Here is a 23,536-nt window from a genome sequence, read left to right on the forward strand (position 1 = left end):
CCAAGCGGGCTTCATACGGGACGGAGCTGGGGAGCCCGGGCCCGGGCAGTGCTGCATTCCCGGCTGGTTGGATGATCGGTTCCTCCATCCGCACCTCCCGCAGGAGCCGGGAGGATGCTGCGCGCCTGGTGCGGCAGCGGCAGAGCAGCCAACAGAGCGACAGCGAATGGCACAAATAAACCCACACGCTGAGAGAAATCGCTCCCCGAGCCAGCAGCAACCGAGCCTTGAAGGCGCGGGGTAGCTGCTGTGCCCCTGGGCTGCACTTCCGCAGCCACCGTGTGCTCATCTGCTGACCATCCTTGTCCTATGACCAGTGATGCTCTGCCTGCCCTGTTGGCCTCAGGATGGACACAAACTCCTGCGGCGGGTGATGAAAGCTCACATGAGGCTTTTTGCCCACTCTCTGTCATGGTGTGTGTGCCTGCTGCATTTCAGCTGCCAGGGCAATACGTGTGTCCGGCTCAATGCCGCCCCACAGGATGAAGCTTTCCAATCCGTGGTGGTTTCCTCCTGCCATGCAGCTGGGGCACAGACCTCGAAGGGTGCTAGGGGCAGAGGCAGGAGCCTTCAGGCAGTGCAGCCTTCCCCTGCCTCCTCCCATGCACTGCACGATGCCCGGCTGTGGCTGACTCACAAGCCTGTGTCCCTTGTGCCACCTGGCCCTGCCCCAGCAAGAACAAAGCACCCTATTTATTCACCCACAGGGTGCGGGCAGTGCCACAACTGCCTCTTCCTTCTCCTCCATCACCACCAAAGAGTAGGGGCCAGCACAAAGGGTGGGCATCTCCCTGCAACTCAGTTCCTGGCTCTCATGCCTCAGCACCACCAGCTCCCACTCCATGTCGCACAGCTGCGTCTCCCTTCCCGAGGTGCAGCCTTCCCGAGGAGGATGGATGGTGTTGGGACACTGCCAGGAGCCAGGCAGCCCCCAGCCTATGTCGGCTGCCTTCTCACCACCCCATCAGTGTTTCACCTCCAGTGAGTGCTGTTCATCTCTCAGTGATCCCATCAGCTGTCATCGGGAAGCAGCAGCAATTTGGGGGAGCTGGGTGGATGTGGGTGAGAAGCAGCCAGTCCAGGGCTCTTTGCAGGGGCTGCAACCCCACTCTCCCCTTCCCCAGCAGTAGTGCTGGGGGTGAAGATACCCAAAACAGGCCTTTGGGCTGTGGGACCCATGAGCATGTGAAGATGCTGCCCAAGATGGGCAGGTGCCCACCAGTCAGCAGTGCCCCAGTGACATGTGCTGGGGAGGTGGGCTATCCCCGGGGGTCAAACCCCTCTGTGGAGGCTGGGGAGGAGGCAGGGGGGTGCTGTGAGTGGCCTGATTTATGCGTGGCGACGGATAATTACAGCTCTTTCATCATCTGTCAGGCAGAAGGGCCCGGCAGAGCCTTTACAGCACGTCTCTGGCTCCCCATCTCAGCCCATAAATCTCTCCAGCGCACGGCAATAAATCAGCGGGGGCCGAGGGAGCAGGGCCTGGATGGGCGTTCCTGTTGGCCTCCCACCCTGTAATGGGCACCTAGGTAGGAAGCATCCAGGATGAGGTGGGGACAGCCCAGCGGGATGCACTAATTACAGGCAGCGGGTGGCATCCCATGGCCCATGATTTATGGTCTGCCCTTGCCCGCTTCCGAGAGCTGGGGCTGAATCCCAAAAGCCAAGATGCTGGGAATCCCCAGCAGCGTTTCCCAGGGGCTTTGGGCAGGATGGGGCAGCGCCAGCACTGCTGCCTGCCCTCTGCGCCTGCCTCTGCCCAAGCAGAGACTGGATTTGTGCCCAGCTCAGTCCCCTCCATGTCTGCTCTGTGCCACACCTCCTGACTTCATCAGAACCACCCCCATGGCAGGGATACATCTTGCTTAGCTGGGTTTTGGACAGGCACATCCCTAAGTGGGACTGGCATGAACATCCTGCCAGCATTGAAGCATCCCAAAGAGCTCCTTGCTCCTGACCTGAGCCAAGTCAGTGGCTGGAGGAGCATCCACTCCTGGGCAGAGCAAGACTGGGCAGCCAGAGGGCTGCTGGGGAGAACAAGGGAGCCATAGTGAGCACAGGTGAGCGCTCAGAAATATGTGCAAGCTTCACCTCCCTTTGAAGTCCTGCTGCCTGGTCCTCCCCTATCCCCGAGGCCCTGGCTCCTGATTTATTGGGTTCCTGGAGCAGAAGCACCTAAATTAGCTCCAGCTTCAAAGAGCCAAGAGAGGAGAAGGGCAATAGACAAATAGCCCCCCGCTAATTGTGGCTATTGATCAAAAGTGAACAGGAACAATAGGATAGGAAGGGATGAATCAAGGGGGGCACATTCTCCTAGGGCTCTGGTTTGGCACCAGTCACCCCAACAATTTGTCAGACCCACTCCTGGGCCATTTTTCATAGCATCATCCCTTGCACAGGAAAGCAATTAGCAACTGCTCGCTAATGAAATGATGGACAAACACACATGCTGGTCAGGGGGACAGGGACCTGGCCCTCCCCATGGCCTCCAGACCTGTTGCACCTGGCAAGTCCTTGTGTCCCACTGGCCTGGAGATGGATGCAGAGAACAAGGAGCTGCTTTCAGCATCCTCTTCCCCAGAGTAAGTGCCGGGCAGGCCCAGCAGCACCAGCCCAGACAGCTCTGCCCCCAGGCTCCTTCCCTCTGCTGGGAAAGGACAGGAAGGCTCTGGAGGCAGGTAGCACTTTAGCTGTTTTATCACCTGCCCCAATCCCCCCTGCCACATTCCTGCTTCCTGCTCTGAGGGCAGAGGCGTGCCAAGTCCCTCACGTTCCTCCACTGGCTCACATAGGCTGCTCCTATCCAGGCACCCACCTACCTCCGTGCCCACCATGGGTGCTCCCTGGGGTGCAGCTGCATGGAACAGCTCGAAGGCACTGTCTCAAAAGCAGCTCAGTGCTCCAGACCCTTTCCTGGGGCAGGAGTCATTCTGTCTTCTCCTCAGCAACTTCATCACTCTGTGCCTCTGTTTCCCCTAGCTGGGAAATAAAAGATGCTGCAGCATCAGTGAATGTGGGGGAGCACAGCCCATGCCCAGGGTAGATAGAACCAGGCTGGTTCTATCCCACAGCACCATATAAAACCCAGGAATTACCTGTCCAGGCTCACCCAGCAGAGAAGAGGCCAGAGCTGCAAAGGAACCCCTGCGTTGCCCAAACTCTTAGCAGGGACTAAAGCAACCACTGCAATGTGTGCTTGGTAGAGGCGCTTCCCCCTGTGAGCATCCCACTGCAACCTCTGGGCACCCCAGAACTGGTGCCCCACGCTCCATCCCAGCATCATGCTCAGGAGCATCCCTGCGGGCAGAGGCCAGGCCGGACTCGCCCTGTGCCCCTGGGCCAGGCAGCACACCTGCAGGCAGGTGAGGTGAGGAGGGTCGGGATGCAGCCACGTGATGAGCCCATGGGGGGGTTTTAGAGGCGGCTCTGTGTCGCTGGAGGAGTGCCTCCCACATCCCACAGGAGGCAGGACCGCAGCAGCACCTCTCCTGCTCCCCCTCACCACAGCCATGTCCGGAGCAGCCATGAGGAAAGGCACAGAGCCGGAGCCAGACAGCTCGGAAGAGGAGCTGGAAGCAGGGAGCACGCCCCAGGCGTGCTATGGGCAGGGTCTGTGGGTCTCCCAAGGCAGGGAAGCAGCCACCTGCCTGGGCGATGCTGAAGGGATGAAGGTGAGGAAGAGGAGCAGGCCGGTGCGCTCCAAAGCCAGGAGGATGGCTGCCAACGTCAGAGAGCGCAAGAGGATCCTGGACTATAACCAAGCCTTCAACGCCCTGCGGCTGGCCCTCAAACACGACCTCGGGGGCAAAAGGCTTTCTAAAATCGCTACTCTTCGGCGAGCCATCAACAGGATCACGGCTCTGTCCCTGTCCCTGCATGGTGCCGGGTGCTGCTGGCACTCCGAGTGCCGCAGCCGGGCCGGGGTCCCTGCGCAGGAGCCAGGGGGGAAGCCCAGCCGTCCCCAGCTCCCCTGGGAGCCTGGTTCCACAGCCGCTTTGCAGCGCTGCTCTCCATCCCCTCTCTACACTGCGTTTTCCCCCGAGAGGCAGCTCCATCACTACGAGAGCCTGAAGGAGGATCTCTCCGTGCCCAGCCCTGCCTATTGCTCCAGCGGGACCCACCACCCTGGGCTGCGAGGTGCCTGCCAGCAGCAGAGATACACGGGCAGCCTGCAGGACCCCCTGCTCGGGGCCATCCCCTGGCAGCTGGGCTATTGCCAGAGCTGGGGACACCAGCAGTGCCTCCCCATCCACTGACCCGCGGGGCTGGGGTGGAGAGATGGGGCCGGGAAGGTGATGGATCCACGGGACACATGGGGGGAGCGGGAAGGGGCTGTTGTGTGAGAGAGGAGCACTGCAGGATGCAGAGCTCAGATGTGCTGCCGGTAAGAGCTGTGAGCCCCCAACATGCCATACGGGACCCTGCTGCGGGTCTCTGCTCTGTGATAACACCAGAGAATGCGGAAAGTCCTCTGGAAGTGCCAGCTCCGTGTTTCCTGTTGCGACGTCTCACCATTGCTGGTTGTCACTGTTATTTATTCTCTCTTGCTTGCTCTGTGAGAAAACACGACTTATAAACCCAGCACTGCAGCACTGATGTTAATGTGCGGGGGGTGGACAGATGGGCTGCGGGGATCACACTAAAGCCTTTGGCTGGCTGGTTGCTCTGGCTCCCACTGGGGAAGGAGGGGAGCAGAACCAGGGGAAGGTTGGTGCCCTGGGACTTTGCATGCTAAGCTCATTGGTGCCGATGTGCCCAGCAGATTTGTGAGGCTGGGAGGGGAGACAGATGCTGGCTTTCATAAAACCCACCCATCTGTCTGCAGTTTCTCTCTGATTGTGGCAAAGTGGCTCTGGTGGGACAGGCTGATAGAGCGCTCCCGGATGATCCCAGGAGTGGGGAGGAAGGGGGAATTTTACTAAAAAGGCCCCTTCCTTTTGGCTTAGAAAGCTCGGACTGGCCGGGATGCTGAGAGGGCTTCCTTCAGCCTGAGGCTCAGCAAACTGGAATTGCTGCAGGAATCAGGCTGGGTTTTACAGCCACACACATCACAGCCGGCACATTCTTGGATAGGGCAAATCGCCCTGTGTGCGTTCCTGCAGTGCTGAGCCCCCACAGAGCTCCTCCAGCCCTGCTGCTCCCTTCCCAGTGCTCCCAGCCGAGCCCCAGCACTGCCTGCCAACACACTGAGGGCAGTCCGAGCTCTTTCCTTGCTGGGGACATTTCAGCCATGGAATATGAGAGATAACAACCACCTCGACCCCCCGCTCCCTTGTGCCAGTCCCTCCCCAGGGTCTCCTCCTCCTCCCTTAATCCCCAGGCGGGACAAGTGAGCTGGGCAATGAGCAGAGGAAAGCTTGCAGCAACCAGGAGAGAGAGCTCTTTGCTCAGCAAAGGAGCCTCTTTAAAGTGCTGACGGTGTCAGGCATCTTGGCTTTAATATCCAACAGATGTGCCCGTTGCCAAGAGAAGGCCTGCTGCGATGTCCTCTGAAGGAATCCTGCTTCTCCCAACAGCATCCCTGCTCTGGGTGCCTTTCCCTGCTCTGGCTAACCCCCCCCCCGGAGTAGCGCATACCCCTGCTCTGTCGACACCCATCACGTGGGGAGGGAGAGCACAGCAGTACCATCATTCAAAGAAGGCTTAAACGAAACCCAGCAGTAACTGACGCAGGAACCACTCTCCCCACCCAAATTCGCGTCGAAGTGGTTTACCCCAGCTCTGGTGGTTACCCCACTGCTCCTTAGGCACCTTTCGGAGAGGCAGAAGGTGCTGGGTGTGCCCCGCAGATGGCACTTACTGCCAGGGAAATCCCTGACAAATCTGGGACTGACGCATAATACAGGAAGGGTGGAAAACATCCATCTTTGCCAGCCATCCAGCCATGTGGGGTATTTATACCTCCATCCTGCCCCTCACAGCACCCCCTGCTCCCAAGCATGCTATTATTTGCTTTACAGGATGCAACCAACCCCTGCACCAGCACCCTTTCTCCTTTGCAGGTCAGGACCACACAGATTTGGTGTCGGTGTCTGCAGCCGCTGTGTCTCTCGCTTTCACACCCACACAAAGCGAGGACAGGTTGAGCTCCTCACAGAGTGTCCAGGGCCTCCTCTCTCCCTGCGATGCTTTCCCAAAGCGGCTGGAACCAGGGGTACCACCGGGCACCCACCGACTGCCCAGACACCATCACACCCGGGGCAGCTCCTGCCTGCAAAGGGCACAGGGCAGCTCTAGCCCCTCTCCGCAGCGATGGCGGGTGTGTGGCTCTGGTCCTTGCCGCATGTCCCCCACCCACCTGAGGAAAGGCTTGCGGCAAGTGGAGCCCCAGGGACAGCAGGGATGCGCGCACCGGCACCCGGCGCGGAGCTGCCCTCGGCATCCCCCTGCGCCCCGCTTAGGGCTGGGCTCTCACGTTCCGCTGCGGAGGAGCCGAGCCCGAGGGAGCCCCCGGGAAGAGCGGGGGATCGGTGGGGCGGGGCAGAGCCCCGGTTGGAGGCGACAGGGGACACCCCGGCTTCCCCACCCACCGCATCCCCGGGGGCAGCGACTCGGGCGGAGGCTGAGCGCAGCCCAGGGGCGGGGGGGATCGGGGACACCCCGGGGGCGGTCCGCGGCCCCAATCCTGCCCCGGGGGCTGAACCGGGCTGGCCCCTCCTCCGGCACGGCCTCCCGCGGGGCGGCGGGCCCCGGGCGCAGAGCGGCGGCTGCGGGGCGCTCCCGGAGCCCGCTCCGCCGGGCCATGGCGAGCAGCGGCTCCGCGCCCGGCGGCTCGGGCTCGGGCTCGGGCTCCGGCTCGGGCTCGGGCACGGCGCTGCCCACCCGCTTCCAGGAGACCGAGAAGCTGCTGGCGGCGACTGAGGGTCGGGAGGAAAAGGGCCTCCGCGGCTCCAAATCCTTCACGGCCGCGCTGCCCGGCGAGGCGGAGCGCAACGGGCACGGGCTCTCCTACAAGTCGGTGTCTGTCGGGCACCTGGAGGCGCCTCCGCTCTCGCCGTCCCGGCTCAGCCTGGGCAGAGCTTCCTCCATCGCCACCAGCACGGCGGCACCGGAGCAGGGCCGCCCGCGGGACTACCTGGTGCTCGCCATCTTCTCCTGCTTCTGCCCCGTCTGGCCCATCAACATCGTGGGCCTCGTCTTCTCCATCATGGTGAGTGCGGACCCGTGAGCCCGGACCCTCCCGGAGCCTCTCCCGCTGCCGCCGCCTCGACGGGGCCGGGGCCGCGCCGGAGCTGTCCGCGGTGCTGCACCGGCGGGGACCGGGACGCGGCGGGGACCGGGGCGGGAGGAGCCCGGGCACCTCCCGCAGCCCAGCCGGGATCGCGGGGGGCTCTGCCGCGCCGTGCCGCTGCTCGGCGCTTCCATCGCGCTGGCGAAGGGAGGCGGGCGGGGACCGGCTTCCCAAGCGGGAAGGTGACGGGATGGAGATGGACGGCGGGGATTTGAGGACGGGATCTGGGCGCACCCAGGAAAGCGCGGTCCCTGCCGCCCGGCAGCGGTCCGGAGCGACTCGCTGGGCTTCCCCGGGCAGGAGCTGCGAGGCGAAGCGAGGACAAGGGATCTCCCTCCCTCCCTCCCTCCGCACCACCCAGCAGCCGAGCCCAGCCCTGCAGCACTGGGGGGACCCTGGCTGGAGGCTGCCTCCTCGGACACCTCAAAGGGACAGGCTGCACCTGCGGCTCTGTTAGGTGCCCTGAAGAAGCTATTTTCTTCATTCAATATCCTCCACACCTCAGCAAATCCACCAGCATCAGAGGAGGGGAGCATAAAGCCAGCCAGCCTCTCACCCATCTCAACTAGAGGTGGCTCAGACAGCACAGCCCTGCACGTATAGTCACCCCCCTTACGCTGCTGTTCAGCCCCTGGGCACCTTTTATACCTTTAATTTACAATGGAGAAGAATCTTCTATTCGAAAATCATGTCAGGGAAAGTAATTACCTGCTTACCACACAAATACACTGAAGGGTACCGGCAGCCAGCATTTCCCCCAAACCCACCACCACCAACTTGAAGACAGACACCGGCAATTGCCACAGAAAGCCCTCTAGAGAGACCAGTTTCCATTTTGAGGAGGAATCATCATTTCTGCCAATGCCAGCTGTCATCTGTGTAGTACAGTTGTGTGGTGGAGCCTGTTTAGGCAGCATACGGGGAAGCCAGCCAGCCTTGTTTGGCTTTGCACTGCAACGAGAGGGAAAGCAGCTGGGTATTGCATATCCATGGTAATAAACAAGGTCTCTCACGGGGATTTTCCAACCACATTAGCCTTCATGCAAAATAGATTCTCACACTCTCTCTTGCAGGCGTTACAGCCTCCAGCGCGGTGGGGATGTGCTGTGGGCCACATAAACCCCATGGAGTAGAAGAATAAACAGTGATGAAAGAGCAGAAGTTAGTTAATACAGCTAGACAGAGAGGTACGGGTGTGTATTTACTGTGTTAAACCCGAAGGCAGGCAGGACCAACAAGGCAGAAAGACTACTTGGCTGCCTTCTGCTTCCAAAGCAAGTAGCAGCATTGACCAGAGGCAGCAGGAATAGGTCTTGGGGCATAAACTGATGCTTGCGAGGGGGAGGAATGTAGTTCCTAGTGACTCGCAAGGCTCCCACAGGCTCAGGTCTCCCTACAGAATAAAACCAACCCCCAGACCTGAGCAGGAACTAGGCTTTCATGATTCCCGGTGCTTGGTGCAGCAGGGGGAACTTTCCACAATGTGCTGATGCTCCTTTAGCTTTGCCATTGTATTTTTCTTTCCGAAGTCAATGCTTTTTGCACATGAAAGCTGATTTTTCCTGAGTAATGAGCAGTAACAAGAGAGGAAAGCAAATGAATGCTTTTGGGTTGTCTCATAAATCAGTTTTCAAAAGCTGCTCTCAGATCCCAGCAGGGCCTATGGCCAGAGGTGGAAAAAGAAAATCAGCTCTGGCCCTCAGCCTGTTCCTGATAATGCTGGTCTTGTGGAAATGAGTTACCTGGAGGCTCCTCCATCAACACTTGGATGTGTTTTCTTGACCAAGCAAGGACCTGGCTGCACTGAGGGGTTCGGATCCTTCCCCAAGCCAGAGAGTGGGGTTGATGGACACAAGGGCAGCGCAGCTTGGGACCTGTCTTGGAGGAGTGCAGGGCAGTGCTGGGTACCACACACGCTGTAGGCTGTTATCAAATCCAACCAAAGTGCAGCCACATCAGGGAAGAAGAAGCCGCTCACTTACCAGTGTACAAAAGTCCAAACAAATTGAATGAACTGAGAAAAATAACATGCAAATCCACCCAGAACCAGCATACAGTAATACCAAGGGCAATTCCGCACGGTACTTTGTATCCGAAATCAGTACTGTCATGCCCCAAAGATGTGGGAGAAGTCAAATTATCATTAATTCATGTTAAATGGACAGTCCTCTAGGTCTGATGTTGATTTATATCCCTCTCAGAATGTTTTCTTCAATGCAAGTGTTGAGGGTTATTATTCTGAGTAACTGGTGGAAGGCAGCAGAGTGCAGCTGAAGCCAGTTCATAAATTGGAAACAATTACGAGGAAGAGGAGGTGACGATCCATCTTCTCCATCCCTGTAACTAGCATGGAAAAGTAATTGCATTCTTTTGCAACAAGGCAAGTTAGGCAATCTATCAGGCAAAAGAACCTCCTGAGCAGTAGCTTGAACAGGGAACAGTTTGAACGCAGGTAAGATTAATAACTCTTTCGAGTCACCCAGCCTTACCTGGCCCCATGGGTGCTGTGGTGCAGCCTGCCCTTCCAGCCCCACTTCTAGTGCCCTACTGATTTTCTACTGCTGCACTGGCACAGGGAGTCCCTTGGCACACACGCAGCGACTCACTCCCCCATAGCCCTCAAGCCTTTCTGGGATATTCTGCCTTGGCGAGTCTCGATTAATAAACAAGATGTTAATGTTTTTATGCGGAAAGCAAAACACAGGATTAGTGATACTAGAGAGCTAAAATCCAACTGTTCCACACCAATGAATAATATATGTACAGTAACAAAAGCTTGCTAAACAGCCCGTGCCAGTGCTCATCTGTGTTTCATAATTGTTCAGGATAAATGAACAATAAACGCTTCCAGAGGCTTTAGTGACAAATATATCCAATTCCTTAGCTTATGTGTTTTCCCTAGAAGACAGCTGAAGCTGCGTATTTCATGGCAATCTATCCCACACCCTGTAAAAATATTACACATGTTACAAAAACCGGAGCCCAAAAAAGAATCCCAACCGTTGGAAGCTGTCAGTGAGCAGGGCAGGGATCCTGTCAATCCCTGGGTACCGCGTCCTCCCCGGCTCTCACCGCCAGCCCATGAGGCTTCATTTTGTCACCTCCTGTTCTGTAATGAAAATTGGCTCTTGGCTGCATCCCGCTGGTTTTGGATATGGTCTGTCAAACGGGCTGCCGAGACCAGAAGGAACAAAGTCTTGAGCTCTCTTGGTGCCAGCAGTGGGGATGGTGTTATAGAGGGTGTCAAGAGAGCGGAGCAGGATGGCTGCAGGGATGCAGTGAAAGCAGCTGCCTCTTTGAGGCTCTGCTACGTTATTTACATGGTGATACAAACTAAAACGAGAACATGGAAACCTTTAAAGCTGCATTTCACCTATGGAGCACTGTGGAGCAGCAGCCAGCACACAGCCTGGGCTGGAGACCATTTGGTCATGGTGCTGCCAAAAGGGCGCAAAATGAAGTGGGAATGGTGCAATAGCGTCAAGTATTTGCTCATTTGAATGCTCACTGGTGTTTCACAGTTAGGGCTGGAGCTGTGCTGGGCCTCCTATTTCATTTCAAAACATTTGAGAGGGGACCATTTCCAGTGCAGTTGTTATTTCTGAGACAGACATCTTTTGAAAGGAAAGTGGGATTGTTTTAATAGAATCATAGAATAGTTAGTGTTGGAAAGGACCTCAGGATCATCCAGTTCCAACCCCCCTGCCACGGGCAGGGACAATACCCTTCCATCTTTAACTCTTTATAGGTAGCATATTTATTTTCTTAGCTGTTTCCCCAGTTGCAGCAGCCACACTCCAAAGGGAGGAGCTGGTACATGGCGGACATGCAGGCAGCCCTGCAGCCTGCTCCTGATTTCCCTCTTTTCCTAACCCCTGGCTCAGCCAAGGCAGCATGGCTGGAGGTGGATGGAACAGGTGAAGATTTAACCCATGTAAATATGTTGAATACTTAAAACCAGCTCTAAAGAAAGAGTAACTGCTCCGAGGCATTTAAAGCATCCACAAAAGCCTGTCCCCAGTGAAGTCGAGGGGAGTTTTGCCCAACTCCTCCACTGGATCAAGGTGGAAAACGTTGCCTGTATAGACCTTAAACCCCCTTATCCAATTCCGCTCCCTCCAAAACCCTTTCCCAATGGATTTCATGGGAGGCAGAAGGGCACTGTGTGAATTCGGGAAGGCTTCTCTGCCTGGAGAGCCGCGCTGCTCACAGACCGTCTGCCTCTTCCCTAGCAGGGAGCTCCTGTTCTGCTGATGGAGGGGCTCCAGCCTCAATACCACACACAGCAAATGCTGACGCACGGTGAGTAATTTCACCACAATAACCTCGCCATGGTGCTGCTCAGAGCCCTTCTGCTAAGTGCTAGGGCCTCCCTTAGCCAAGTGCAGGAAGCCCCGGCATGCTCGCTCCAAGCAAGCCAAGGCGCACTGTGAGCTCTTCTCTCAGCAGTGATGCTGCTTCCTCACAAGGAATTCTTATTTCCATTATTTTTCGCTTGGGAACCAAGTGATTGCCAATTACAAGTGCGAGAAGCAAGATCAGTCCTTATTTAGTCACTTACTCTGAAAGTTTACCATGCAGCTGTGTATTGTGCTTCATCCGGTGAGCTCTGCTTGGTCGTCAGGCTGCTGTGTGTGGTTGGCACAGGCGGAGGCTTCTCTTGCCCAGCAGGTCAGCAGCACCACTGAACACAGGGCAATAAAAGCCGGCATCAAAGCATGGAGGAGTCAGGCCACAGCATCACCCTCTCTGCACCATCAGGCACCAGGTAAGGTCTGGGTGAGCCCATGCTCAATCCAATCTAAGTCTTTTCCCTTTGGGTATGAGCCCAAATCTGCTCAACCCATCCAGCGCCTTGCAGCTGTGGCCGCAGCAGCACTTCCCTAGGGAAGCTTCACTAACCCTGGAGCTGCCGCCAGGATCTAGATCCCTGTCAAGCCCATGGGTGGCCAGCCCTGATGGAGCAGTGAAAAGCAGTTTCCAAGCTGTGTGTTCCATCCACCCTGCGTTGCCACTGCTGCAATTTATCCCGCCGAGAGCTGGCTACAACACCAGTGCCCACCAGCATCGGCACCAGGCAAGTCCTGTTTTAGCTCCAACTGTTGGGGATCTCTCTTAATCCTTTAATGAGTCTACACACAATGATTTCCAGGCACCCTCCAGTGCTTTCCCCATCTAATTCCTCATTTCTGCCACAGCCAGGGAGCCATTTCTTTTAGTTACGAAAGCTTTTACTGAGCTGCCTGAAGAAATCAGGCAGGGAAATCACAATGGAACTGAAGAGCAGCAGGGGAAATCACAATGGAACTAGAAGCAGAAGGCCTATTCCTTCCCTCCCTACAGCACACATAAGAGCAGGAGCTCACTGTAGGAGGACTGCATTTAGTAACAGAGCTGGTGAGCACAACCCATCTATGCTGATGCAGAAATCCAGGGTAACCAGAGGCACCAAATCACATCCCATCACAAGATGAAAGCCAGCGGTTAGTGTCCACTTTATGAAAGCCCCTTCCTCTCACACACACATTCAGCTCAGTGGCCAGCAAAGAGGCCACATGCTGCTTAGGAAATGTCACTGCTTTTTGCTTTTGCAGCTTGTCAGTGATTGTTAAACTCGCAATATACATCGCTTCCCAATTATGGATTTGCAGAGGATGATGGTGGCAGGATGCTTTTCCTGCACAGAAAGGCAGTGGTGCCACTGGGGGATGCAGTCCCATAGAACTGAGCTGCTCTGGGGACTGAACTCAAGAATTCCAGGGTTTTCTATGGAAGAGAAAGGGGCTGGGGCTGTGCTGTGCCTCCTCCTTCATGCTGGGGCTTGCTCTTAGTCACTCTAACAAAAGACAGACTCAAGCCAGTCCAGCTCCTATCCAGGACAAGCAGAACAGCATCTCGAGGGGGGCTTCTCCAAGCCATGTAAGTTCAGCAAGACCATGGGCTGTCGAAGCCATGGGCTCACAGGGGGAATCACGTCACCTCTCATTTTGGGGACTACAGCCAAGGCTGCCCTTAAGAGCCTTTTTTTGTGTTTCCCCCAGTCGAGGAACAGCGGGCAGCAAGGGGACCTGGATGGAGCACGGCGACTCGGGCGCATGGCCAGGCTGCTCAGCATCGTCTCCATCGTCCTGGGGACCATCATCATCGTGCTCTACATTTCACTCAGCGTCAGAGGTAACATCTCCTTCTCTTTTCCCCAGCCCAGCTAGAGCAGGACCCTCACCGGTCTATAACCCACTGAATAGGACACACATGCCCACCATCACCAACCACTACACTAAGGCAGGTGGTGCTCAGTTCTCACCCCAGCTGCAGTGGGAGCACACTAATCATGACCATCATGAACTGCACACACACATGCAGGACACCTTGCAGAGCAGGGCCCTTGCAGTAGCAACATACCCTGTTCAAAGGACCAGAACGGAAAGTCTTCCCATTGCACGACGGTGACCATACAAGTACCCCTGGCGACAGATCTTGCCCTGGCAAACCTGTGATGGGTTTACAAGGGTATAGTGGGGGAAAAACAGAAGGGTTTCAGCACACAGATCAACCTCCCCAACCACCCAGCCCCAAAACGTCTGGGGAGCCTCCCAAACACAAACACATTTGCCAACCCATCATGACCAGCACGCAGCACAGGCAAACAGGAACCTCAGAACAAAGCCCAACCCAAGTGCATAAGGGAAGTGCCAGTGGCTACTGGAAGGTGCCCTAAGACTCTCTTTATTTTGCAGCTTCCTAGAAGATGTTTAAAGCATGCAAATGCCTCGAAGAGGAGGAAGACAACTTTCCTTTTGGGGGTTTTACTTTCAGCCTTGCAACAAAAAATTGTCACAGTGTGGGTGGGCAGCCCTGGACAGCCTGCTCTGGAGCGCCGTCGGAAGGAACGCATGCTTCTACTTCATCGCCTCTTGGAAATGAGTTTGTACAAGTGATGGGATAACAAACATCGCCAGAAGGAATGGGAAAGGACATGGGATGCCACGCAGAGAGGAGAAGGGGGAAATCCACTACCTCATTCCCCTCCAGCAAAAACTCACGGAGTGGGGAAGACAACTAAAGTACGAGAGAAGGGAGTTCCAAGAAGGAAGCTTCTTTTGAAAGGCGAGAACAGGACATTCTGAGGAATCCTCCTGAGGATTTTGGCACAAGTCACTGAACCCATGGGGAGTTGGTTTTTAAGTCGTCAGATTCTGTCTCTACAATAAAAGAACCCCCAAAGCTCAAACTGCCACTGGGAGCTGAGAGCTGTTCCATGGAGAAGGAGGGAAGAGCAGAGCTGCAGCAGGACCACGGCTCTGCTCCGCACGAAACTGCAGCAAAAGCTGGAGGATGTGGTGGGTGCTTTTGTATTTTTGATGAAAAAAACCAAACAAAAAAAGAGACAATGACCATTTGCATGCCTTTGGGAATGTTCTCCGTGTCTGTTCCTACGAGCTCTTTTATCGCTTAGGGCAGATCTCAGAGCTGGCAGAGCAGGATGTTGCTGCATGAGAACCCCAGGCTCCTCCTCACCCTGACCCAGCGGTGGGGTTTTTAATGGAATGCAAAATAATGCTTTCTCTGTGAACCCACCCATTTCCCTCTCTGTGCACCCAAAGTGAGGTTAACACTCATGGCGCTGAGAAAAGAGCCTGGTATATCTGTAGCAGCAGTACCATGGCACGGAGAGCCCGTTCTACCCACTTACATATTTATGTCACATCATGTCCATCACACACAAACGTCAGCATGATCCAGCCCCCACTTTCCAACCCTTTTGGGCTTCAGTTTAGGGCTTTCCAGGAGATTTCCAGAGGCAAAGAGGAGTTTAAAAGCCCTGTTCCTGTCCCTCCATCCCTAACACACTCTTCTGCATCTCTGGGAGTCCCCAGCACCCCCGGAGCTGGCTGGGGTCAGTTCCACAAGTAGTGTTATTTTCTAATGTTTTGTATTTAACATAACAAGAAAACAGACTTTGCTCCTCCCAATCTGCCTGTAGGTACTGTGCGCCCTGCCATGTCTTCCACACCATGCTTTTTCCCATGGGATCCGATCCCAACACGCTCCCTTGAGCCTCCATTCAGCCCCATCCCTTCTCCTTCGCCCTCACCCTGTCCGTGCTGTGGGTTGTTACTGAGGTTGGTCTCTACCCGACCACCCGGACTATGCAAAGTTTTATTGCCTGTGATTTAGTCAGGCTTTGTAGGTGATTTCTGACCATATCCACGGGCTCTGCATTAGCTGAGCCTCTCTTTTATCAGAACTTTGCGGGCACAAGTACACGACCAAGAGCTGCACTCCCTGGCCCTTCTGTTGGCTCTAGCGGGCAACCTGGCACCAAGAAATACGGACTGCACCAAGGTATAAGGTGCTTCAAGGCACTTCTGCTCCCAACCATCAATCTCCTGGGGGAAAAAACCCCAAACAACCCAAACCTTAGACCCAGTCAAACGTTTCTGAGGGCTTGTCTACATGGAGAATCTACTGCACACCATAAGAAACCCCACACATGGCAACTTCTTCTCTGGACTATGCGAGTGCACGTGTGGGGTTAGCACAGTGTGGGGTGCACTGTAAATCCATACTGTAGTTACCCCGGAACTCAAGTAACGCCTAGAGAAAGAAAACACTTTAAAGAGGAGCAACCAAACAGGTGACAAGAACGCCCATGGCTCTGCATGGTAGTTACTGCAGAAAGCCACATCCCCTAGGCATGCTGTTACCATTCTCCCCTGTGTTAAATGGGATTCACAGCAATAGCGCATCCCTACGGCACTTTTCCTGGGGCTCCATACCCATCCACCCCTTTGCCAGCGCTCTATTACAAACCAATGGCTTCTAAAATGGGCCGAATTCTCAACCTTTCTTTCGCAGCTCATTTTTTGTGCTCTTCAGCAAACAGGGGCCCCTGAGCGCTGCTGGGTGCAAGCGCCCACTCACAGCCCTGCCACGGTGCCCCTTGGCACCAGATCTCTTCAGAACCCGCCCTGAGAGACCCAGCATCTCCCCTTACGGTTGATGAAATCCCATCAAACCCCCCAAACGTTTCCTTCTTTAACACTCGAATCCAAAAGCTGCTTGCTGGGAAGCACACAGTATGTTCCCCTAGATCTGTAAGGGCAGTGCTGCCTGTCTGTGCATCTTCTGCCCTTTGGGCTGCCAAAATTCAGCTTATGGTAAGAGCTGAGCAAGCTCCTCCTTGGGCAGGAAGAGCTGACGTTCAGGGAAAGCTGCCGCAATGAGTTATAGTACTTGAGAGCACCCAACATTTATTAAGGAAGAGTTTAAATGCTCTTTTATCATTATATAAAGCCTTTCATCTAAAGAGCTTTCCCTCATTTAAAGGATTAAACCCTGCCACCCCCCACGAGGTGGGTTAGCGTTACGCTGCTCTAATTGCACCGATGGCAGAGTTGCTCACTCACATGAGCTCCATAAAGAAACCTGTGTTTCTGGCTCCTCCTCATTAAAACCACGTAGGAATAGAGACCTCCTTCACACTGGGTTTTTCCAAGAGGATCTACACAAACACACACCACACTTCAGAGCACATTGGGATACCTGCAGCTGCAGGAAGAAGGGGGCTTTGCGGGGCAGCTGCAATGGTCCTTGCCAGAAGTCCCAGGCTGGGGAAGCACAGAGGAACCAGAATTCACCTGAATGCAGGAGAAGGCAGAAGCTTTCCCAAAGGATCCCATGGTGATGATCTGTTGCTTTGTGCCTCCTGTCTTCACCTGCATCATGGGGCTGCTGAGGTGACTGCTTCTCGCCTCACTATTAGCTATAATAGAATAGGGATAAAAAGAGACATTTAAATGCCTTTCACTTTAAAAGCTTCTTTCTGATTAGATGCAGTTATCCTGCCCTCTTGGATGCAGCTCTGTGCTCCTACCCCGCATTCAAATCCAGGGGAAAGCCTCGACAGCTACTCCTGACAATATTTTCCCTCCTTGCATCCTGGCTTTCCAGGGCTGGAGAAATACCTTCCCCAGGGTTATCCGGAAAGTCTCCTCTCCCCGTTCTCCCCCACCTTCCCTGTACATTTTGCAGCCTGGTATTTTGCCAGGGTTTTGCCACTAGGTCCTTGCTCTCCACATGCCACGGTTTTATCCTAGCCCAGCTGCCTCTTTGGCTCTTTTGGGTGCATCAGTTTGCATTCATGAAGAGAAAGCTGCTGAGCCTCCAGCCCTTGACGCTCACCTCACTGTTGTGTTACGAGAGGTAAATCACTGCACTTCAAACTGGGGCCAGCCGCAGGCAGGGGTCCGTTTTTGGTCTATGGGGAGTAACAGCATCCCTCATGATTCTGCCACATCCAGGCACAACCGCTCCACTCCTTAACTGTGTTTTTAGCATGCAGGAGGGCGATCACAACCATGTTGTGGTGAGACTTCCCCTCTCCATCCCCACAGACAAGCCCTGGTGCTTGTGGCAGCTCTTTGCCACCTGCTGCAGCCTCCTCTCCGCACACATCAGAGTCGAGGTTTCCAGGTTTGCGGCTAGAACAGTCATGAAATCCTCAGGGCCTGGCCAATCTCTATCCCCTAGTGACGGAGAGGTGAGAGAGCCAAGCGATGCGATGGCAATCCAGCCTTACCTGCGGTGGAGCTGGTAGGAGGCTAGCTTGATGAAGAGCTGGAGAAGGTGGGAAACGTCTCTAAATGTAAGTGGAAGTAGGAGTTACGATCGACAAGTGCGAGGTCCCGGTGGGATATAAATACACAGTTTGCACGGCTTGGGAGGGAGTCTCTGAGCAGAGCACGTGGCTGTTGGCACCTTTCTATCGCTGGTGTCCCTGGGCTCCTCTGCCAAGGGTTTGGGGAGAGCTGGGCCCTGCGGGGTGACACAGGAGAGCCTCCGCTGGGTACAGCAGCGCTGGGTGGAAGGCAGACAAGGCAGCTCGGTTTCATACCAGCTTCTTATAGATGCAGTGACCGATGGGCAGGAAAGGTCTAGCAGGAATCAGTCGGTCGCAGCAACACGCTGATGGGTGCTGGCAGAGGAGGCAAAAGGGAGGAGAGAAAGCAGCAAAAGGTTTGATTTCAGACTTTGCTTCTAATGAGGGTTTGATTTTTCTGTCGGGTTTTTCACTCTGTTCCCATTTACCCCCTCCTTAACATGCTTCCCCCCTAGAGCAATGCACGAGCCTCACAGGATCTTCCCTCCCATCCTCTGCCTTTTCCTCAATCCAGGAAGGGTCTTGTTGGCCATGAGGTGTCATTGCTGGGCTTCACTGACATGGGTTATCCAGGAGGGAAACTGCTCCTCTGAGGCTCTGAGCCGGACTCTAGCACATACCGCTGCGGTAGCAGCCGTTCCAAGTACAGACTTCTCCATGTAGACAAGGGGAGCAGATCCTGCCTTTCATATAAAACTAAACCCCAGTTTCCATTCAGAGTCCAGGGGGAGGCTGCAGAAATGCACCCGCTGGGCTGCTCCCGTGACTTACTCCTTTTGTATCCGCAATGGACCCAACCTCACCCCACCACTTTGTTCCTTGTCACAGGACCACGGCCAGGGCTGCGCAGTCAGGCTGCAACAAGTGCAGATTTAAGGTCGTTTTCCTTTCAATCTAAATCCTTTAATTTAGGCAAAGACCGCTCGGTTTGAACTGCGAACTCCCAAGCTTGGGCACAAGCCGAGGGGGTGCTGGGGAAAAGCAGCCTTTTCAGAGTGGGAATGTTTGTAAAGCATTTGCTGACACCAGTAGGTAGCAAAATTCAAACCTATAAATACCCATCCGGGATAAGAAACATCAGAAAGGGAACGTGTGCAGGATTCACCAAGGCGACCCTGATGGCACTTGTTACATGGTGCCCAGGACACGATCCTTTGCATGGAAGCGCAGGGTCTATCCCCCCACTGCCACAGCCACCGTCCATGCACCAGCTCCTCCTGTTTTGAAGCCAAACTGGAAGAGCCCCGTTTCACGCACAGCATGAACACATCAGGAACCGCAGCTGGGAGCTTCTCTTTGCTGATGGGTGTTTCTTTCCCTGCAGGATGATGTGGTATATCCTATACACTTTCTTTGTATTTCTTGGCATGAGATAAATTAAAATGTAACATGCATGGTCAAAGCTGAACTTGTTTCTTCTGTCTAAATGAGAGAGAACAGCCAAACTTTTAACTATTGCTTCCCACTCGCAGAGCAAGTGCAGGGTGAAGCTGGTGTTTTGGGTGCAGTGGGTGGAAAATCACACAGATAAGCAAAGGGCAGAAGAAAACAGCACAGGGCAGAGCAGAGAAAGGGCCGGACAGGTCAGCCTCGTGCTGCGGCATCAAGCACCACTGAGCTCCTTGGACCTGGTCTAGTGGAAGATGTCCCTGCTCATTGCAGGGGCTTGGAACTGGATGAGCTTTAAAGGTCCTCCCAACCCGAACTATTCCATGGCTCTACTGTGGGAGGCCTGCTGCCAGACCGGGGAAGGAGGAGGCATCCTCCCTGCTTGCAGCACACAGGGATGGGATGGGGAAGAGCCACTAGGAACCGCTGCTCCTTGCTGGCCCTGCCGCTGCAGTTCAATAGCGCGGTGCCCAATCGAGTACAGCAGAACACGTTCCAAATCTGCCCAAACCCCCACATTACTGATCCAGCCATGATTCCAAGGGTGACAGCACCATCCGCCTCCATTCAAAGAGCCTAAATGCAAGCAGCTCCAGGAACCAAGCCCCTTTATAAATCCCTTAAACCGAGGCTTGAAACCCCAGCCATTTCCAAACCCACTGGCTTCAGTCTTTTCCCAACCAGGCTGGAAGGCTGTTGGCTGTGGATCGCGCGCTCCTTGGGTCACTACCAGGGTTTGTTTCTGTGTAACAGCACACAGCCAAGGCCACCGATCCTTATTGAAGCTGAAGAGCACAACCACTTCATTCAGCTGAATCCTGACACCCTCCTCTCGCCACACAGCTCTGGCATCCTCTGGGAATGAATGGCGCTGCCGCTTCCAACCCAGCTCAGCTTGGAGAGACCAATTGCCAAGTCTGAGATGAATTGGTTGTCCGACACGGCTCTGTCTCTGTACAATAGACTCGAGCAGCCCAGGGCAGGACTTACTGGAGGTAACAGCCTCGCAGCTTCCCGAAGATGACTCCTTCCCTCTCCCAGCGAAGCAGCACGCACACGGGAGGCAGCAGGGATCACAAATGAGCCCTTATGGCCCCAGAGCCAGTACCAGACACAGCACTTCCCTTTCCATCCATGTCTATGATGGGAAAAGACAGATGTAAACTCTCTGCAATGCTGGCAGCCCGCAGCGTGATTCAGCATCAAACCCACTTAATGGCCCTGCCTGGAGCCAGAGAGGTTCCTCAGGGCAGAGGCAGGTGAAACTGGGGGCACTGAGGAGCACTGAGCCACCAGCACTGCCCAGGGCTCTGCTCCCTCGATGGAGCCCAGGGGTTATAACTCAGCAGCAAACGCTGCAGTGAAACAGATTCAGCTCCTTGACTTGCTATGGTCGCCTTTGGAAATGGTTATACCCATGCTGGTGTGGCAGCAGGGTGAACAGAGCGTCCAAGGCAAGCCCTGGGCTCCAAAGCCAAATCCCTCCGATGTGACACAGCAAAGCTTTGGAGCACTTGCAATTTTCAATCAGTGGTGTTTTGATAAACTCCTTTTTCCTTTCATAAGGCTACAAACTGCAGGGTTTTTTGGGGGGCAAAAGATAAATCAATAGGAAAAAAACCCAGGAACTCAAAGCCAGAGAGGATGGAGATTAAATGCTCGTGAACTCAGGAAAACCAGACCTGTTCTCATGTGCATCTCAGACAGCAACCAAAGGGACAGGGGTTAGTTCTAGATCTGCCTCTGCCCACAACACAAAGCCCAGCTCCTGTCAGCCAGAGCTTGTCGCAGTGTTGGTCGGTCCCTAAGGTTTCCTGTGGTTCAGGCAGCACAGCCCTGGTGCAGCACTGCCCGAACACGTCCCAGTGAGGCAGAGCTGCTCCACAGCCTCCAGCACACTGGCGATGAGCTCAGCTTGCGTTATCCCATTGCCCTTCCCTTACACTGCGCTACCCACCCCGACCTGGCTCCGTGCATTTTCAGCACATCAAGTGTATTTCTTCGGCGCATCCACTCCTCACTGCTTTGAAAACCGCAGGTCTGAGTGGATCTGCTGGTTCTCACTCCTAAATACCCTCCCCTTAATAACGCTACCTAAACCAGTGCTCTCCATGTTCAAGTTCACCTACCAGAGCTCACACATCAGCTGCTCAGACCTTTAACAGCCACCAGCCACAAATACTCACAGCCGCACAGATCCGAGCTTACACCACGCTACTGCTACTCCTGGACTTCGCCTGTGTTACTCAGCAGCATCCGCTTGCTGCCTCGGCTCACCTTGAAGTGCAGGAGGCACAAAGGCTCTGGGCAATGAGTGTGGGTACAGGGGAGGTCCAAAGAGCCCCTTTATCTGTCCTGAGGGAGAAACAAGCCAGAGGCAGTCAGGAAATTCAGTGTAACTCACACCCCACCGCGCAGCAAAGCAAAGGGACTTGCGGTTGTGGTTGGTGGTACCTGCGCATAACAAAACAGGGGTGGTGGGGAGAGCTTTCGAGGAACAGACGCAATTTGCACCTCAGCCCACGATGCCGGAGGTTGCTTTAAGCCATCTTTGGCCTTTTGCGTGCATTGCTTAAAGAATTCGGCAGGCGAGAAGGCTGAGAGGAAAGAACAATGGCTTTGTCCTGGATTTCACTCCCAGCTCTATGGAGATTCCCCTTCGGTGGCGAGATTCCCCTCGGAGCATCCTGACCATGTCACCAAAGCAGCCGGGCAGATGCAGGCTCCAGACTTCAAAGCAGGAAGCTGACAGCCTCGCCCCTGATGTCTCACTGAGGAGAGGGGAGTGCCGAGCGCTTTAGCCTCCTGTTTTATTAATACACCGCTCTGATGGGCTCATGTATAATAGATTGGCAAAGGAACAGCAAGAGGCTTGCATCCAGTTTCCATGTTGTGTGTTTCCTACTGAACACCATAGGCTCCCCGCTCACCTCCTATTTGCCTTTGCTAATGAATTTGCATGAGCTTTGGGGTTCAAGCAAAGGGCAAAAAGTTGGTCCCCAGCTCCTCAACTGCTTTCTGTGACTGTGGAGATCCCAGATGACATCCGGGTGCGTGGGGGGCAGCTTCAGGGTTTGCAGTTCAATGAAACACACTCCTGGTGGGCTCCACGGCGGAGAAAAGCGGGGTTTGGCTTTGTAAGGGTGCCTCCATCTTCCCATTTCCCTACCCAGAACCAGCCTTCCCCTTTAGGGATCAAGACTTCCTCGCAGCATGCCTCTGCTGTCACCACTCCCCTGCCCACACAGAGCCGCAGCTCCCACATCCACCCAGTGTTTCACCAGGACTCAGCTGATCCCACATGGCACAAGGCAGGTGTTTCTATCACATCCCAAACCATGTCTGGTGCCAGACAAGACACAACTGATAAACTCTATAGGAGCAGGGGTTAGGACTGCGCAATGGGAAGGAGGAGAGCGCGGCTCGCCCAGCTAAGTGGGAATTGCGCCAGCGGATCAGGGCACTGCTCTAAATGAGGATCTTTCCTTTATGGTGGTTACTGCTGCATCCTTCAGAAGATGAAAACTCCCATCCAATACCTCCAACAGAGTAACGGGGATTTCTCCATGAGCTAAGCTACTGCTTTATGTGCTAAGGAAAAAGACAGCTGATGGCCCCTATTGTCTCCAGCTTAGCTGTAATGTCGGATGCTATTCTTGAGCAGGAGCTGCTGAATGCTTCTGAGGCTTGTGGAGTCGTTTGCTTTGATAGCACACAGCATGGAACAAAGCAAAGCTGGAAGTTTTCCTGGTGAAACGCTCCTTCTGCTGAGCTCGCTGCCTCTTGGAAACGTTTCGTTATCAGCTGCAGCTTCTAAAGCAGCTGTTTGGTCTTGGGTCCAGTTGAATAAACCCGTGTTTTATATTCCCTGATGCAAACGGATCGCTTCTCCAACTCTGGTTGGGCAGGGAAAGAAACCAGCACATCACCCACTGCACTGCAACTCATTACTGCTCTGGAACAGATGGCCCAGGTACACAGCAAAATGTAATGCAATTAAAGGAATGGTGATAAGACCTGAAGCTCTGAAGTGATGCTCTATTGTTACCTTGATTTCTGACTGCAAAACAGACAGTGGGGATAAGCTGAAGTGTCCCCAAAACTGGGTCAACAGCTGTGCCAGGCCAGCACCCACCTCTGAACGCCATCAGTGGTACCACGCTTGCAGAAGGGACTGGGCTGTTGAGCTAAGGAACAGCTTTCCCTGAGGAAAGAGAGGTTCATTCCCCATGGATATGTCTGTGCTTAGACCT

General features: G+C 54.8%; 2 protein-coding genes across 2 annotated transcripts; both read left to right on the top strand.

The window, feature by feature from the left end:
• The first annotated feature begins 3,460 nt into the window (after positions 1-3,460).
• BHLHA9 (basic helix-loop-helix family member a9) lies at positions 3,461-5,442 on the top strand. The gene has a single exon (XM_065694569.1). The coding sequence runs from the start codon at positions 3,510-3,512 to the stop codon at positions 4,254-4,256; it is 747 nt and encodes a 248-aa protein (XP_065550641.1). The 5' UTR covers positions 3,461-3,509; the 3' UTR covers positions 4,257-5,442.
• Positions 5,443-6,706: 1,264 nt separating this feature from the next.
• TRARG1 (trafficking regulator of GLUT4 (SLC2A4) 1) lies at positions 6,707-19,287 on the top strand. Its single transcript, XM_065694813.1, has 3 exons — positions 6,707-7,150; positions 13,273-13,405; positions 13,969-19,287. The coding sequence occupies exons 1-3, from the start codon at positions 6,743-6,745 to the stop codon at positions 13,974-13,976; spliced, it is 549 nt and encodes a 182-aa protein (XP_065550885.1). The 5' UTR covers positions 6,707-6,742; the 3' UTR covers positions 13,977-19,287.
• Positions 19,288-23,536: the final 4,249 nt, after the last annotated feature.

Source organism: Lathamus discolor, chromosome 14 (genome assembly GCF_037157495.1).
Source record: "Lathamus discolor isolate bLatDis1 chromosome 14, bLatDis1.hap1, whole genome shotgun sequence".
In the NCBI taxonomy this organism is placed as follows: Eukaryota; Metazoa; Chordata; class Aves; order Psittaciformes; family Psittacidae; genus Lathamus; species Lathamus discolor.

Bases quoted from the DNA above. Each gene is read 5' to 3' on its own strand.
- TRARG1 (XM_065694813.1), top strand. From the start codon at position 6,743: ATGGCGAGCAGCGGCTCCGCGCCCGGCGGCTCGGGCTCGGGCTCGGGC. The intron at 7,151-13,272 runs GTGAGTGCGGAC...TGTTTCCCCCAG, and splicing joins GCCTCGTCTTCTCCATCATG to TCGAGGAACAGCGGGCAGCA.
- BHLHA9 (XM_065694569.1), top strand. From the start codon at position 3,510: ATGTCCGGAGCAGCCATGAGGAAAGGCACAGAGCCGGAGCCAGACAGC.